The 16008-nt window shown below is 45.5% G+C and overlaps 1 protein-coding gene across 3 annotated transcripts in view; it reads right to left on the bottom strand.

The window, feature by feature from the left end:
- Nucleotides 1–6150: 6150 nt before the first annotated feature.
- The window catches only part of ADAM11 (ADAM metallopeptidase domain 11), a gene marked incomplete at its 3' end in the record, with an annotated part of 74641 nt that continues 64783 nt past the window's right edge, over nt 6151–16008 (bottom strand). Inside the window, exons 27-28 of one of the 3 annotated variants that reach the window (XR_014503967.1) lie at nt 8844–9364; nt 6151–6841 (exon numbers count right to left, since the gene is read on the bottom strand). Coding sequence is in view for 2 of the 3 variants with exons in the window: in XM_083407650.1 (XP_083263776.1) it covers nt 6823–6844 (22 nt within the window). Of the gene's footprint in view, nt 6845–8843; nt 9365–16008 lie in introns of all 3 variants that reach the window. The other 2 variants (XM_083407651.1, XM_083407650.1) reach the window with 2 other exon arrangements.

Here is a 16008-nt window from a genome sequence, read left to right as displayed (position 1 = left end):
TTTTCCTTAGGGCGTCCCTATTTTCATCGGAGAAATGTTGGAGGGTATGGATTTATGCAACCCCCTGAGCCAAGGAGTAACTATGCAACCTTTAGAATACATTTGAAGACAGCCCTGTATTGGGAAGTTTCTTAATCTGGAATGTTTTTTTATCCAACAAACCCCATCCCTGTGGGCAAGATTCTAATATATGTCCACTCAGAGGCAAAATAAATCCCATTGAGCAAAGCTCCCTTTTCCCCTGGCTATCGGCACTTTAATTGCTTATCTCCTTGTTCATGGCCTTCCTGAAGAGGCCTATTAATTAGTTTCCCATTTCCTGACAGTGGACTATTTAACGACTTGTTTCCTCTTTGAAGTCCTACCTAGCACTCATTAAATTGGATAGATAGAAAGATGGATGGTTGGGCCAGTAGCCAAGAAGCACAAGCACAAGCCACTGTCAAAAAAAAATGGAGGGAGGCAACGAGAAAACAATTAAGTAAAGGGCCACAAGCTAGGAGAAGCATCAATAGATATTTGCCAGGCCACGCTGCTGCAGGTGCAGATTTTACTAGCTCCCTCCTGCCATATTAACCCACAGGAAGGAAGGTCCTATCTAGGCCCGGAATCTCCAGCTGAAAAACCTTGGGCAGATACACAGCATGCATTTGAAACAATTCAATATTTTCAGATCCAGGAACCCCCTTTCTTAAACATTTTCTATATACCTGCATGCTGGTACTGCTCCGGTCGCGACCCACCCTGGACCAGGCCACGATCCAATAGTGGCTGCATCTGATGCACATTTAATGCACATGCCACACACCCCAAAGAATCCTGGGATTTGTAGTTCCCTCTCACAGAACTACAATTCCCAGCATCCTTAGCAAACTACAGCTCCCAGGATTTTTCTTGGGAGTGGGGTGGCAGAGAGGGGCAGCCATGTGCTTTAAGTGTTAGGTGGTCAGGCTTTAAATATAGGGCCCGTTTTATTTATTGTAATCTTTGTGTTTCACGTGACTATTCAAACTGCTTCCTTGTCTTGGAGCTGTTTGTCCAACTAGTCTGTCCGATTTCACGTTTGTCTGATTTCATGTGTTCCCCCCCCCCCAGGCCAGTACCCACAAACAGTGAGGAAAGGGGCTAGCTTTACGATGCAGCCTGAAATTAAAAAATTAAGGTATATATATATATATATATATATATATATATATATATATAATGTTCATAACTGCATATATAAAGCACATGTCTGAAACCCCACAGAAAAAGTCCTGAAACCATTTTGTCCCTCCCAAATTGACCTCAAATATCTCTCTGCAAGGCCGAAGGAAAATGGAAAAGCCTCCCCATTGTCTTTTTGTTCACAAATCCTGCCTTAAGGTATGTCTGTGTATGAATAGGGTGAGCCTGTGGCCTGGCTCAGGAACTAAGTATTTATCATTACAAAAGACTGGCCAGGCTCCCCAGGTAATCCAATCAAGTGACCATAACAGGTAACCTGCCAGACAGGAGATAAACAATGCATTCAGATTTCTGTTGTAGACCGCCCTTTCTGTGATGTAGGTATGATGTATCTGGGGGGTGGTCTTGAGCTATACCCCTTCAGGGGGTGGTCTTGGACTCCAGGGCGGGCAATTTAAAATGTCTATATAAGGGCGGGCACACCTTTGTTCTGGGTCCTACTCCTTTCCTGTGTGTGAGGGGAGCACCCTGTTGCAATAGTTCCATAAAGATCAGGCTTACTAGCTGCTTTGCTTCTCAATATTCTCTGGTTGGCCTCTGTTATTTTCTCCTACCGATGGAGAACCTCCAAAGGACTCTATAAGGGCTCTTGTGTCCCCCATAAGGGAACCAGGGCAGATTTTTGTTTATTACAAGCTTCATGACACCCACCCACCTGTGTGTTCTTTCAACCTGTAGAAATCATCCGAACTCCCCCAGAATATGGACTTCACTGGCTTTTCGGATCCCAAGGCTAGTTCCTTGACAGAACATAGTTTTCCAGGGCAGAGCAGTAAAAATACTGCCTGGCTGGCCACTCTACAGTTAACAAGTACCTAGGATCATGTTTCCTTGTGAGTTGCTTCAGTCCACCGTTTATCACTTACTCTCAATAAATAGAAATTAGAATGAAGCATGTGGCTCACAGAGAAAGGGGTCGGTCTGCTGTCCCAATCAAATTCAAAGTGTGTGTGTCCCCTCCATTGCTGTATTTAATTTTTTTAAAGCAACAACAGCCAGCCGACATGGGGAATCCTTTCATAAGTCTCCAACTCCCCTTGCCTTGTTTGGTCTTGTGTCTCAAAGCTAAAATAAAGATTCTACACAACAAAAAGTAACTGTCCCCCATTCAACTTTGGTCTGGTGCTCAGGGGGAAAAATGACACTTACAATTAAATGTGGATTCTTCCCATGTCTCAGCAATCAATGCATGTTCTCTAGATCCCCTGCTAACTTTAGGTAATTGTCTTTTTAAAAAAAATAAATGTTGTTCTTCAAGAGTACCTCAACCCAAGTGTATTTGTGCCTGCCTACAACGTCCCAAGTCCATGTTATATATCTTGTGATTTTGGCCGACAAATATCATGCTTAAGTAAGGCTCTTTGAATAAGTGACAGGCATGCCTAAATCTCACACAGGGTCGCCATATTTCAAAAAGTGAAAACCAGATCACCCCAAAAGTTGTTGAGCTTATTTTAGACAAACCCCGAACTGCGATTTTTAGATTGGCTTTCCTAAGATCCAGGAAAAAGTGCCACATTTCGGAAATCCCCCTCCCCATGTCAATTCCGCCTTGGAAATCCCAATAATACCCAGACGTATGGCAGCCCTATCAAGTCAAAAGCCTGAATGTTGTTGGGATTTTTTCTAAAAAAAACCAAAACACAGCAGACTAGCAGCAGGTCTGCTTTCCCCATGTTCAGAGGCACTCTTTATTCCTTCGCCAGCCAAGAACCAAATTTAAGCCCTGATCTAGTGGCCAACTTACCTTGACCTCTCAGGTGCACTCAAATCCCCAGTGATCACATTCACCAAAATACTTGAAGATACAAGGGGGGTGCGACTCCTGGAAAGTCCTAACTAGACTCTCCTTCAGATGAGCTGAAGTCAGTCTGTTTCTCCGTTTCCACAGGCTGTTTCTCAGAGGCAAGGCTTCTGTGTGTACTGCGGCTGTATCCAATATCAGTGCCCAGTCGAGGGACATGGGGTCACAGTGCCATCCTCAGGCACTCCAGAGGTTTACCAAATGTTTTGTTGTTTGTGGTCTTCCCCACCGCTTTTTCCTGGGTTTGCCATTTCACTTACTTTCTGCACTGCAGCAGAATAAACTTTGAAGTTCATGCTAAGACAGGCATGTCCAAAGTCTGTTTCGGGGTCCTAATCTAGTTAATTTTTTTCCTGAGGTAAAATCCCCCCAAAAGCTCAACAACTTCAATCCTAAAAAAAAAAGCCCAACAACTTTGGGGTAAAATTGTAAAGAAAGCTCAACAACTTCAAAACTTCAATCCTAAAAAGCGCCCAACAACTTTGGGGTAAAATCGTAGAAAAGAGCTCAACAACTTCAATCCTGAAAAAAGGTCAATGACGTTGGTCGGCCCTCATGCATGTTCACTTCATCAAATCTGGCCCTCTTTGGAAAAAAGTTTGGGCACCCCTGCTCCAAGAGGAAGGCTGATGATCTCATTTTGGACTCTTCATCAAACTGCAAATCCTAGGCTTATTGGATATGGTGGGCAGTCTAACTGGTGCACAGTACTGTGTACAGATGTCAAATGCTTTTATGCTTGACAGTCGTTCCTGAAATATGTTTTAATTAAGCTGCAGAGGAATTCCTATGCAAAAACCTAAGCTTAGGGCCATTAAGGAACAATACAGGGCCATTAGCCCTGAGTGCTCACTGGAAGGACAGATCTTGAAGCTGAGGCTCCAATACTTTGGCCACCACATGAGAAGAGAAGACTCCCTGGAAAAGACCCTGATGTTGGGAAAGATGGAGGGCACAAGGAGAAGGGGACGACAGAGGACAAGATGGTTGGACAGTGTTCTCAAAGCTACCAACATGAGTTTGACCAAACTGCAGGAGGCAGTGGAAGACAGGAGTGCCTGGTGTGCTCTGGTCCATGGGGTCACGAAGAGTCGGACACGACTAAACAACAACAATAACAACAACAACACAGGGCCATTAAGGGTCATTGGCAAAACAAGAGAACTGTCCTACCCTCTTGCCCTGAGGTGTGAACAGAGATTGGGGGTTTTAAATGCTTCTTTCTCCTTCACCTTTGCTGTTGACACTTGCCACTGCATCTGAGTGACAAGACCCAGGTTGTGGACCTTCAAAAAGTTGGCATGTGTTCTTCAAGTTGTTCCTTAAAATATAACTGATTACAGTGGTACCTCAGATTAAGTACAGTGGTACCTCAGGTTACATATGCTTCAGGTTACAGACTCTGCTAACCCAGAAATAGTGCTTCAGGTTAAGAACTTTGCTTCAGGATAAGAACAGAAATCGGGCTCCGGCGGCGCAGCGGCAGCAGGAGGCCCCGTTAGCTAAAGTAGTGTTTCAGGTTAAGAACAGTTTCAAGTTAAGAACGGACCTCCGGAACGAATTAAGTACAGTGGTACCTAAGGTTACCTCAGGTTAAGTACTTAATTCGTTCTGGAAGTCTGTTCTTAACCTGAAACTGTTCTTAACCTGAAACACCACTTTAGCTAATGGGGCCTCACGCTGCCGCCGCCACGCGGTCTCTGTTCTCATCCTGAAGCAAAGTTCTTAACCCGAGGTACTATTTCTGGGTTAGCAGAGTCTGTAACCTGAAGCGTATGTAACCTGAAGTGTATGTAACCCGAGGTACCACTGTATGTCATTTTATTTCAGGAACAACTTGAGGGAATTCCAGTTCAGAAAGGCTGGCATCTCTCAGGGAGACGTTTCAAATGCCTGAGTATTTTATCTATCGGCTAGAGCAGACTTCCTCAACCTCGAGCCCTCCAGGTGTTTTTGAGACTACAATTCCCATCATCCCTGACCACTGGTCCTGCATGCTAGGGATCATGGGAGTTGTAGGCCAAAAACATCTGGAGGGCCGAGGTTGAGGAAGCCTGGGCTAGAGGGCGAAATAATTCGAGGAAAAGTCCCCTTAGTGTAGCTGGCAAATCCAGCCACAGATCAATGAAGTAGAGTAACAGTTTTGGAACTGAGAGCTTGGGCTCTGCAGCGGCTCTTGCTTTTAGTGCCAATGTCCATCTCTCGGATAAGTGGGGCAAATTAAGAAGATAATCTCTGAGCAGAAGCAGAGTGCAAGGTTTACACTGACCCCAGAACCTGGTTTTTGTTTATAAATTCCAGGGCTCAGCTCTGACTCATGAGATGCCATTTAAGAAGACCAGTCACGGAGCAGTGCTCTGTAGCTTTAATCACCCTTCTCACATTTGTGAATTAAACAGAAAGGGGACTCGTCTAAAGATGTGATGTCCAGCTTGAGCCCCAGCAACTCTTGCGTTAGAAATTAACTACTGGAAGGGGCAGGGGCCAGCCCTATGCACACTTACCCGGAGATAGCCAGAGATAACCTACACAATTAACAAGGGCGTTCAATTAGCTAATATATCCCACTGCAAGTTGAGACCAACACAGTACAATTTGCAGGACCAGAGTTCCTGGATCAATGCTCTTTGAAAAGAGCTCTTCTCTTGGACAAGTCAATTAGGCTAAGCTAAACAGGTGGCACTGTGGGTTAAACCACAGAGCCTAGGACTTGCCAATCAGAAGGTTGGAGGTTCAAATCCCCGCGATGGGGTGAGCTCCCGTTGCTCCTGCCAACCTAGCAGTTTGAAAGCCCGTCAAGTAGATAAATAGGTACCGCTCCGGCGGGAAGGTAAACGGCGTTTCCGTGCGCTGCTCTGGTTCGCCAGAAGCAGCTTAGTCATGCTGGCCACATGACCTGGAAGCTGTACGCCAGCTCCCTCGGCCAGTAAAGTGAGATGAGTGCCGCAACCCCAGAGTCGGCCACGACTGGACCTAATGGTCAGGGGTCCCTTTACCTTTACCTTAAACAGGACTCTCATAACTAGTTCAAACCCATGACACTCCCACCGCAAGTGAACTTTAGACAAACAAGTTAAACTTCACAGCACATCCGGCGCAAGTCAAAGAGACGCTAAGAGTTGAACAAAAAGAAAGACTTTACTTTTCAGTCTTAAGATATGGCAGTTGGATGCATTTTAGTGTTTTTCCTCGTAGTATACATTAGGATTAACAGAATTCTGCAGGAATTCAAATCTTAAAATATTGGCCCTGCTTTTATTATTGGCCAGATTTCCTAAAGGTCAGGAGCAAGAGTAGATTGCACTCTTTCAAACTTAGCAAATATTGGCAGGTATGTGCGCAGCGTAGCGGGGTACACAAAAGGAGAAGGCCTTGCATCCAGCTGTTAGCATCTGCCTGAGCGGAAGACCCAGAATTGTCCCATCGATGGGTTTGGAAGCCAACCCACTTGCCCAGCCTTCAACATTCAGCGTGTGCAGTGAACGTGTAATGTGTATCTACATGAATGCCCCGAAGCGGCATTTTAGTTAATCTTTGGGCACATCACGATATACAGACAAGGCCGCCCACCCTGAAGGAGGCAGAGCAGATCATAGATATATATACATATACACACAACTCATGTGCAAAGGAAATCACAGTCCGAGGTGCCCACGAGCCGGAGAGTGTGCTGGGAGATGGCAGGGGTCCAAGGTGAGCGCAGCACAGAGCGGGCTCCCTCCATGGTTGTGCTCTTCGTTTGCGATGCCACCTTTGCTCCTCGTCTTCCTCACTGCGCTGTCTTTGAAGTTTTAGGAGCCTTGATCCTTGCTACTGTGCGAAGGTTAAAAGAGGGTTCAAGTTGCCCATTGCACCAAATGCTACAGCTTGCTTACACACACTCACTCACTCACTCACTCATGTTGAAGCACACATTCATAATCTCTCTCTCTCTCTCTCTCTCTCACACACACACACACACACAGCCACTCACCCACCAATAGCGCAACCCTCAAACCCTGAGCCCAGATAATTTCATAACAGAACAAATAGAGATGCCCAAACAATGCTCAGGTCCCCAAAATCACACAGTCTGACAAAACATTCTTTGTGACCCGCAAACTTGCCTGCTCCTAAGATCGACCATCTTTGGTCCCGTAAGAAGAACACCTTACCTGTTTTTGGATTTTAGTGTGCCAACAGTCAGTCCTCTCAGTGGGGACAAAGGAAGCTACAAATCCCAGTATCATTCCTCTAGCTGTAACCTCACGAGTGAGAAGGGAAGGAGTTTCCAACAAAGGTTAGGGGCAAGAAGGGATTTGACAGGATAGAATTGGTCCTGTTATTGTTTCATTGCCCGGCATTCCTATTTCATAAAGCTGTGGTGCTCAAATAGGAAAGGAAGGAGGATAAGGAAGGAGTACAAGGAGACAGGGGTAAGCGTGGAGTGCATCAATTATGTCTGACAGGAACTCCTTGCCATCGTAAGCTTCCAGGCAGCAAGATGGCACAGGGGGCCTTCGTTCCACAATAATATTGGCTCCATATAGCCACACCCAAGCCCCCAGCTCCAAAGACAGCTGACTATTCAGTTCCCTTATAGTACCATTCAGAAATCCTGCTTCTTCGGATGAGGAAAATGGCTGACTGGATCAACCGTTGTACAAGCCAGGAGGAGAGGTGTCCCATTTGGTAGAAGGCCCAGTTGGGCTTCCCCGTATTTACTCTTACACAGACGCTTGTTGGTTTTAGCAATGTAGCCTTGAAAGCATTCAAGAGTCGGGGTCGGGATCCTGCTGAATCTCATCCCTCTTACTCTCTTCCTCACCTCTACCTCTTCGTCACCCCTACTGAAATCTGAAAAGGCCCCACTGAGAGACACCAGCATGAGGGTGCTCTTGCATATGGCTAGGAGGTCAGATAGTTCCTGCCCAAGACTGGCCAAATTAGATGAAATGTTGAGAGATCCACATTTGGAGTTCCCCCCGTTTTTTTTTTCATGGATCCCCAAATCAGATCAGGGAAGTATTGTTGGAAGTTATTTAAAACTGCAGGGGGAGCAGCCCGTCCTCACGCAAGAGCCCACCTGCCATGGTACAACCCAGACACCATCTCAGGGAAGGCCAGGCCTTATCCCCAACCCATTGTAGGAGTTAGCAGCCTTTTCTGCCTGCTGTTGGAGGGAGGGATCTTTGCAGAGAACTGTAGGGGATTATTAGCCTCAACGAGTTACTATTCTCTTCTTAATAGGGCTGTAATTTTCAACTGGGAGGGTTTAGCATATCATTCCCTGTTTATAAAGAGAGAAGCATTTGAGTGTGAACACTCTACAGCTGCAGTAGCTTCCTTTCTACTAGGGTTGGGGATCCTATGCCCCCTCAGCTATTGCTAGACTTCAGCTCCCATGGGTGCCAGCGAGCATGGCCAATGATTATGAACTGTAATCCAACAACATCTGAAGTAAATTTAGGCTCCAAACTGAATGGGCGGTTCCCTTTTTATGGCAATGTGGTGAGCCAGCCCTGTTGAGTTTTGGAACCCCACCTGGTCCTTCTGCTGAGTGGAACAGAATTAAAAGTAGAGGCTTATTTCTCTCCAACATCACATGCGGGCGAGGCCCCACCCCGCCATCTTGGGGACAACCTGGCACCTCTGGTGGTGAGCTTGTGGACATTAAAAAGATCAAAAGGGGATCTAGCCTCCTAGTCCACCCAGGAGCAGTTTTGTGTTGCTGTGGGAAGCACCGCTCCAGGAACAAAAAAAAGGGGGGGGCAGAGAATATTAGGACTACCGTGGCATTCATACATGTGAAAACGTGTGGAAGAAAACACACCCCAACTGTCCTCACACACCCCAAATGCTCGATTTCCGCTCCATTGGAAAGGGAGCAGTGCGTCTTCCAGGCACAGAACTAGCTGAGGAGAGGAGCATTGCTGTGCCCCCGTGTTGCGTGGCTTTTTGGTGGATCCAACATGGTACATTCCTTGGTGGGATTAGCAAAGTGAGGCACGCTTGTAGACCTGTGAAGTAGCATCCCTTTTCTGGCCCTTTTCCCCAGGAAAGGTCGTGAGAAGTCGTGACACGGTGCCCTCGGCAAGGGTCATCCGTGGGGAGCTGCTCCCACAGTGCGAGGCAGTGCAGTGCACATTGCCCCTCCAAAGGAGGGTGCTTCTCCTGCCCATGTCCGTCCAGGAGGCAATGGAAGACTTGGTGGCTTGGGATGTTGGTTATCTGCTGACCAGTAAGAGGAAAGGAGGGGGTTTTTACCTTCCTCCCCACCCTATGGTGAGTATACAGACCCAGAGCAGCAGCACAAAGATCAGGGTTATGAGCTGGGGCTAAGCCCCTCCCGACCTGAAACACAGAAGCAAGGGGGGTAATTTTAGTGGCAATGCGGAGCAGTAAAGGAATGCAAGATTGAAGTAATGGCGGTGATTCCTCAGCAAGGTTAAAAGAGCCAGATGTGTTCCCTCTCATTCATTGGTACATGATTGAAGCATCCCAAACTTATTTGGTCTACCGCCCCTTTTACAGAAAAAAATTACTCAGCAACCCGTGGAAATCTACCTTCTTTAATCGACGGGGTGATGCCAGTGTCACAGCTTGCCTTCCATTGGCCTTCCACTAGCCAGGCAAGCTGCGATCCATTTCCCCAGCATCATTCCTCTAGCTGCAACCTCATGAGTGAGAAGGGAAGGAGTTTCCAGCAAAGGTTAGGGGCAAGAAGGGATTTGACAGGATAGAATTGGTCCTGTTATTGTAGTTTCACTGCTCTCCACATTCCCACAGCCTGGGTGAAGCTGAAAAGGGTTGACCCAAGCCCAGGAAAACCCCTCACCTCCAGCATGATTGCTGGATAATAATAATAATTTATTATTTATACCCTGCCCATCTGGCTGAGTTTTCTCAGCGCCTAACCTGGCAGTAAGCATCATTACGCAACAGATGAAGCATGTACAAATGGTTTTTCAAAAAGTTCCTCTTTCTTTATGCTTCCACCTCCCCCTTATTTTTATTCAACGTTCCCCAATTGCACCCGAGGCTGCACTGATTTGGAGAGATGCCTTTTTGTGGTGTGCTTGCTGAACACTGAAGTCTGGGTCCCACTGTTTCATACTTTGGGATGGGAAGGAGAGATGGGAAGGACAAGACTGTTGGCTTTGGTCTTCTTAAGCATAACACCACAACTTGTTACAGTGCAGATCTGCAGACGCTGACACAGAGAATACTCTTGTGTAAGTCAGGTGCCTGCGAAAATGTCATTAATACGTAACGGAAAGCCAGCGGAGCCATTTTTCAGCTGAATGTACATTCTAACCCGCGTACAATTCACATTTGCAGTACAGAGCACAATTCAGTGTGTTGGTGTTGACCTTTAAAGCCCTAAATGGCCTCAGCCCAGTATACCTGAAGGAGCATCTCCATCCCCATCGTTCTGCCCAGATGCTGAGGTCCAGTGCCGAGGGCCTTCTGGTGGTTCCCTCATTACGAGAAGCAAAGCTACAGGGAACAGGGCAGGGGCCTTCTCGGTAGTGGCACCCACCCTATGGAACGCCCTCCCATCAGATGTCAAAGAGATAAACAACTGCCTGACATTTAGAAGACATCTTAAGGCAGCCCTGTTCAGGGAGGTTTTTAATGTGTGACATCTTAGTGTATTTTTGGTCTTTGTGGAAGCCGCCCAGAGTGGCTGGGGAAACCCAGCCAGATGGGTGGGGTACAATAATAAATTATTATTATTATTATTATTATTACAGAAACAGAACTCCCAAAGTCGGTTTGAATGTCTGGCAATGCTCTGAAATGCCTTTGTGATAAATAGGATTCACCCAGCCTGTACAAAGGGGGCCTATTTTTGACATTGGGTCACCAACGAGGACTTCACCTAACCGCCATTTTCATGATTCACTGCTTCCCTACCCACAATGCTGGCGCAAAGATTTTGGGGACTTCAACCAATGCACTCTCATTGGGCCCTTTAACTGAGATGTGCAAATTCTGGCAATTCTCACACATTTTAGATCAGTGTTTCCCAAACTTGGGTTTCCAGCTGTTTTTGGACTACAATTCCATCATCCCTGACCACTGGTCTTGCTAGCTAGGGATGATGGGAGTTGTAGTCCAAAAACAGCTGGAGAAAGTGAAAATAGTGGAAGTGTCAGGGCAGTGGGCCCCTCTGCCGGTTTGGTGATACCAGCAAATATTAGATTTTACCATGATAAGGGGCAGGGGTTGGCAAAGGTGACAAAGGGATTGTCTTGGGTTTTTTATTAATGCCATGAGCACCATTTGCCATTTTACAAATTCCAATGCAGGTGTTGTGGAAATAGGAAGAAATCAAGTTATCTTGTACCATGTACAAGATTTCCGCCACAACAGAAATTATTCGCTTCTCCCATTATGGGCCCAAGGCAGAGAATGACATCCATTTCAGAATTCTAAAACTGTTAGTAATTTACTACTGCAGTTAACACATTTCTAACAGAACAAGTCCATTGAACTTTGAGGGACTAAGGGATGAAAATCTGGTTCACTCTGCATTTTAATGCAAATATCCCTAATTCACAGGTCCAGAAACTATGCAAACAGAAGCAGAGCTACCAAATTTGAACGTTTTGTGATGCAGTTCTCCAACTAAAAAGATTTGTATAAAAATGTGTATATTAGGGGGCAGATATGCATCAAATCCATATATTTTAAAAATTGCATTTTTTCCTAATTTAGCATTACATTAGACAAAATAACTTTCAAAAAAATGTGTCTGTTAGGAGAAATGCATGCAAAAGTTCTGACAATTTTTGAGGGAAGCTATTTTTATAGATATAAAAAATCGCTAACTGAAACAAAAAATGGGTTGGACTGATTTGTTAAGACTGGGAACATGATAAACAGAAATTGAAATTGATTCATCTATACCTTAGTTCTGAATTAACATAGGATTTTATTGTTAAGCATCTACTCTTAAGCCGTTCCAGTCTAATAGGTGCAATTATCTATTTTCTAACTCTATAAAAGGGGTTATTGCTGCTAGCATGCATTAAACAGAATAAAAAATTCTAAAGGGAATGTTTAATGTCTAAAATTTGCAAAAAACCAACAACCCACCACCCTAATTATTATTTTAATTTTCTTTTTTGTAATATTCTGTTGTGTACGTTGTTGGATTTAGAAACACAGGATGCAAAACAGTGAATTCCAGGTCGCCACCTCCACTCCTTTGATTCACAGAAATTACATGGGTGACACTTTGCCTAACATTTATCTCAATGGCAATTCACCTGTTAATTTTCTGTGCAGTGGACTCCGGTCAACTAAAAATTTAGTTTTAAGTCCATAATCATATTCTGCTTTTAAAGTACCCCTATAAAACTGAATTTGGTATACCATTTTTTAAAAACATAGTCTAACCTTTCTTTCACATATTTTATTGATTCTGTGTTCATCAGCCACAGCTATGCAACTCACATAAAGCTCAATCCTTTGGGAATTAGACAGCATTCTCCTATTGTGCCCTGATTTTTGACATTTTCAAAATGTTAAATTTAGGAGAGAGATATTGTGCAGCAATTATAGCACAAAAGCATGGAAACACACTTTGGGAGTGGTTGGGGAAATAATATATTGAAAACTCATTGCTACTGTAACCAAAGTGACAAATACAATCTGATTTGCAATCCCTACACACAACGTGTAGATTATTATATTTTAAAAGCCCTAGATGTCCCAAGTCCTGCATATCTTACAGAACAGTCTGCTTCCACATACTCCCCATTGCTGGCTCTGATCAGGAGAAATTGTGGATAAGGTGCTCACTTTTCTTTCTTGGCAGCTGTGGTGCAGTAACCTTAGACTCTGGGCTTAACGGTTATATGGATGTGTGTGTGTGCTCTTTAGATCAGGGGTCCTTAAACTTTTCCAGCAGGGAGCAGGTTCATTGTCGGCCCAGTATATCTGAAGGAATGTCTCCACCCCCATCGTTCTGCCTGGACGTTGAGGTCCAGCTCCAAGGGCCTTCTGGCGGTTCCCTCATTGCGAGAAGCAAAGCTACAGGGAACCAGGCAGAGGGCCTTCTCAGTAGTGGCGCCCGCCCTGTGGAACGCACTCCCATCAGATGTCAAAGAGATAAACAACTACCTGACATTCAGAAGACATCTTAAGGCAGCCCTGTTCAGGGAAGTTTTTAATGTGTGATATCTTAGTGTATTTTTGGTCTTTGTGGAAGCCGCCCAGAGTGGCTGGGGAAACCCAGCCAGATGGGTGGGGTACAAATAACAAATTATTATTATTATTATATATTATATTGTCCCTCAGACCTTTTTTGGGGGAAATGAACGAGGGATAATGAGCAGTGTGCGAAAGGGCTCCGGAGCGGGGCTGCTTTAACTGGTGGCTGCTCAAGAGGGGTACTCAGCCAACTGCGGCTCCTGTGTCTTGTGGCAGGGGCTGGTGGCGGCGGGACAATGAGTGGTGCGCGAAAGGGCTCTGGAGAGGGGCTGCTTAAAATGGCAGCCACTTGAGCGCCACAGCTGCTGGCACCAACAAAGCCCAGCCCCCTTCCTCCTCTAGGCAGGGCGGGGAGAAGCCAGGAGGAGGGAGGGAGGCAGCGGCATGTGAGGGAGAGGGAGGGAAAGAACGTGCGCACTGATGATCCATGCGTTGGCGATCCACGCAGCAATTCCCAGACTGTCTGCTGGTCGGATTTAGAAGGCAATTGGGCCTGATCCGGCCTGCGGACCTTATTTTTGCCGACCCATGCTTTAGATGGTAGTGTGCTTCCCTTCACTGTATTTTGGGGGCCTTTTGCAGAGTTAGGCCTTGGACCTCTACCCTAAAGACCTGTTCCAAATGCACCACTGCCTGGCAGGGCTCCTGTGCATTTAATGGTTGGCATGACAGGCAGACATTCATTCAGCAGGTACAGTTTCACCTTTCTGTGCTGAAGGCTGCACCTATTGAATCTCTGCCTGTCAATGAAGCCCTGCAAATAATAAAGGCAGCACCCTACTCAGGGCAGATAGCAGCCATCTATTCAATATACATATAATAATAAAACTTATTTACAATGTGATATGACTACAAATTATCCCACAGGTTCCTCCGGTAAAAAATGTGCATGTTCAAAGTTTCCTGAAAGTCCTCCTTAAGAATCCAACATGTGCCTTTGGGCATGTGCTATATTCGTGTATATTGGCTTTGGCTCCATGATGCAAGGTGGGACAGAAATGTAAGAAAATAAATATATATATATGTTGTGGAAGAGGGAACAAGCTTGTTTTCTCCTGCTCTTGAGGGTAGGACTCAAACCAATGGCTTCAAGTCACGAGAAATAAGATTTGGACTAGACTTCAGGAAGAACTTTGACGGCAAGAGCTGTTTCACAGTGGTACAGTCTCCCTCGGGAGGTTATGGACTCTCTTTCCTTTGAGGTTTTTAAGTAGTGTTTCGATGGCCACCTGTCATGGATGCTTTGGCTGAGATTTTTTCATTGCCAGGGGTTGGACTAGATAACTGCTGGGGACATAGAATCATATCATTCTTCCAACTCTTTGATTCTATGAAAGGAATGAATTTTGCATGTGGCCATAGGTGCGTTCCTCTTTTTACTATTTGACATGTTCCATGACTGGGTGCTAGCAGTTGAAACAAGAGCCGCATTGCCACAACGTATAACATGGATTTTTTGGGGACGCGGGTGGCGCTGTGGGTTAAACCACAGAGCCTAGGACTTGCCGATCAGAAGGTCGGCGGTTCGAATCCCCGCAACGGGGTGAGCTCCCGTTGCTCAGTCCCTGCTCCTGCCAACCTAGCAGTTTGAAAGCACATCAAAGTGCAAGTAGATAAATAGGTACCGCTCCAGCAGGAAGGTAAACGGCGTTTGCGTGCGCTGCTCTGGTTCGCCAGAAGCGGCTTAATCATGCTGGCCACATGACCCGGAAGCTGTCCGCCGGCTCCCTTGGCCAATAAAGCGAGATGAGCGCCGCAACCCCAAAGTCGGCCACGACTGGACCTAATGGTCAGGGGTCCCTTTACCTTACTATGCTGAATGAAAAAGCCCTTAATCACATCATTACCTTGTTCAACCTAATATTTGTGTGAATCTGTTCCAGCTCAGTCCCCACCCACAGAGGACAGTCTCCACTCCTAGTTCCCAAACTCCTGGCTCTTTTAAACTTCCAAAGAACAATGAAGCCATGAAATGAGAGGAATGCCAAGGGAGATTGCCAGGTCGCATTCACAAAAATAATACACAATGGATGGACAGCAGCAGATAAGCATGGATGTGTCTCTCATAGCACACAGCAGGGGCAGATCTCTTCTCCCCATTAGGGTGGTACCAGGTTCCAAGTGATATTCATGGTTTTCGGAAAGGGAAATCACTGAGTTGCCAGATGTGAGAGCTTGTTCCTATGTGAATGTTAATGGGCGAGGTAATCATACTGATTTAAAAGAAGTCCCTCTTTGGCTATCACCAGCTTTTTGTGATATGTTCAATGGTCCAAATTTGCCACCTGCAGTGGTAGGGGATGTTAATGAGCACTTAGCCATCAGTCCTTGTAATACCTGAATACTGCAACTTAGGGTCCAGTTCTGCATACTGCTCCACACCCCTTTGAGTGCATATGGAAAATTAGCATGTCAGGGTTAACTGTTCAAGCCAAGCCTTTCCTCTAACAACTTGTTTTTGTTTTTTTACATGCGGGGAAATTTCCTTTTTTTTTTTTTTTTGTATGGAGGGCATTGAACCACATTAGTCCCCTCTTGCAATTCAATATGATCATGTTACGTTACTTTCTGTGTGCAAGAACTGGGCCTTGTTTGTTGCTTATGTCTAGGTCTATGGTAAGTTATAGCATACTACAACTTTACAAATGAATCTGCTGAAAGACCTCCTGGCTGGACCAGGTGGTGTATTTTGTTGTGATGAAGTTTTTCTAACTGTGTGGGTCCTTACGAGACCCATATTTATATAAGGTTTACATTCTATACACAGCAGGCAG

The sequence above is a fragment of the Podarcis tiliguerta genome, assembly GCF_965153285.1.
Source record: "Podarcis tiliguerta genome assembly, chromosome: 13".
In the NCBI taxonomy this organism is placed as follows: Eukaryota; Metazoa; Chordata; class Lepidosauria; order Squamata; family Lacertidae; genus Podarcis; species Podarcis tiliguerta.
The sequence above is the reverse complement of the archived record's forward strand: the minus strand, read 5'-3'. Positions and strand labels throughout refer to the sequence as shown.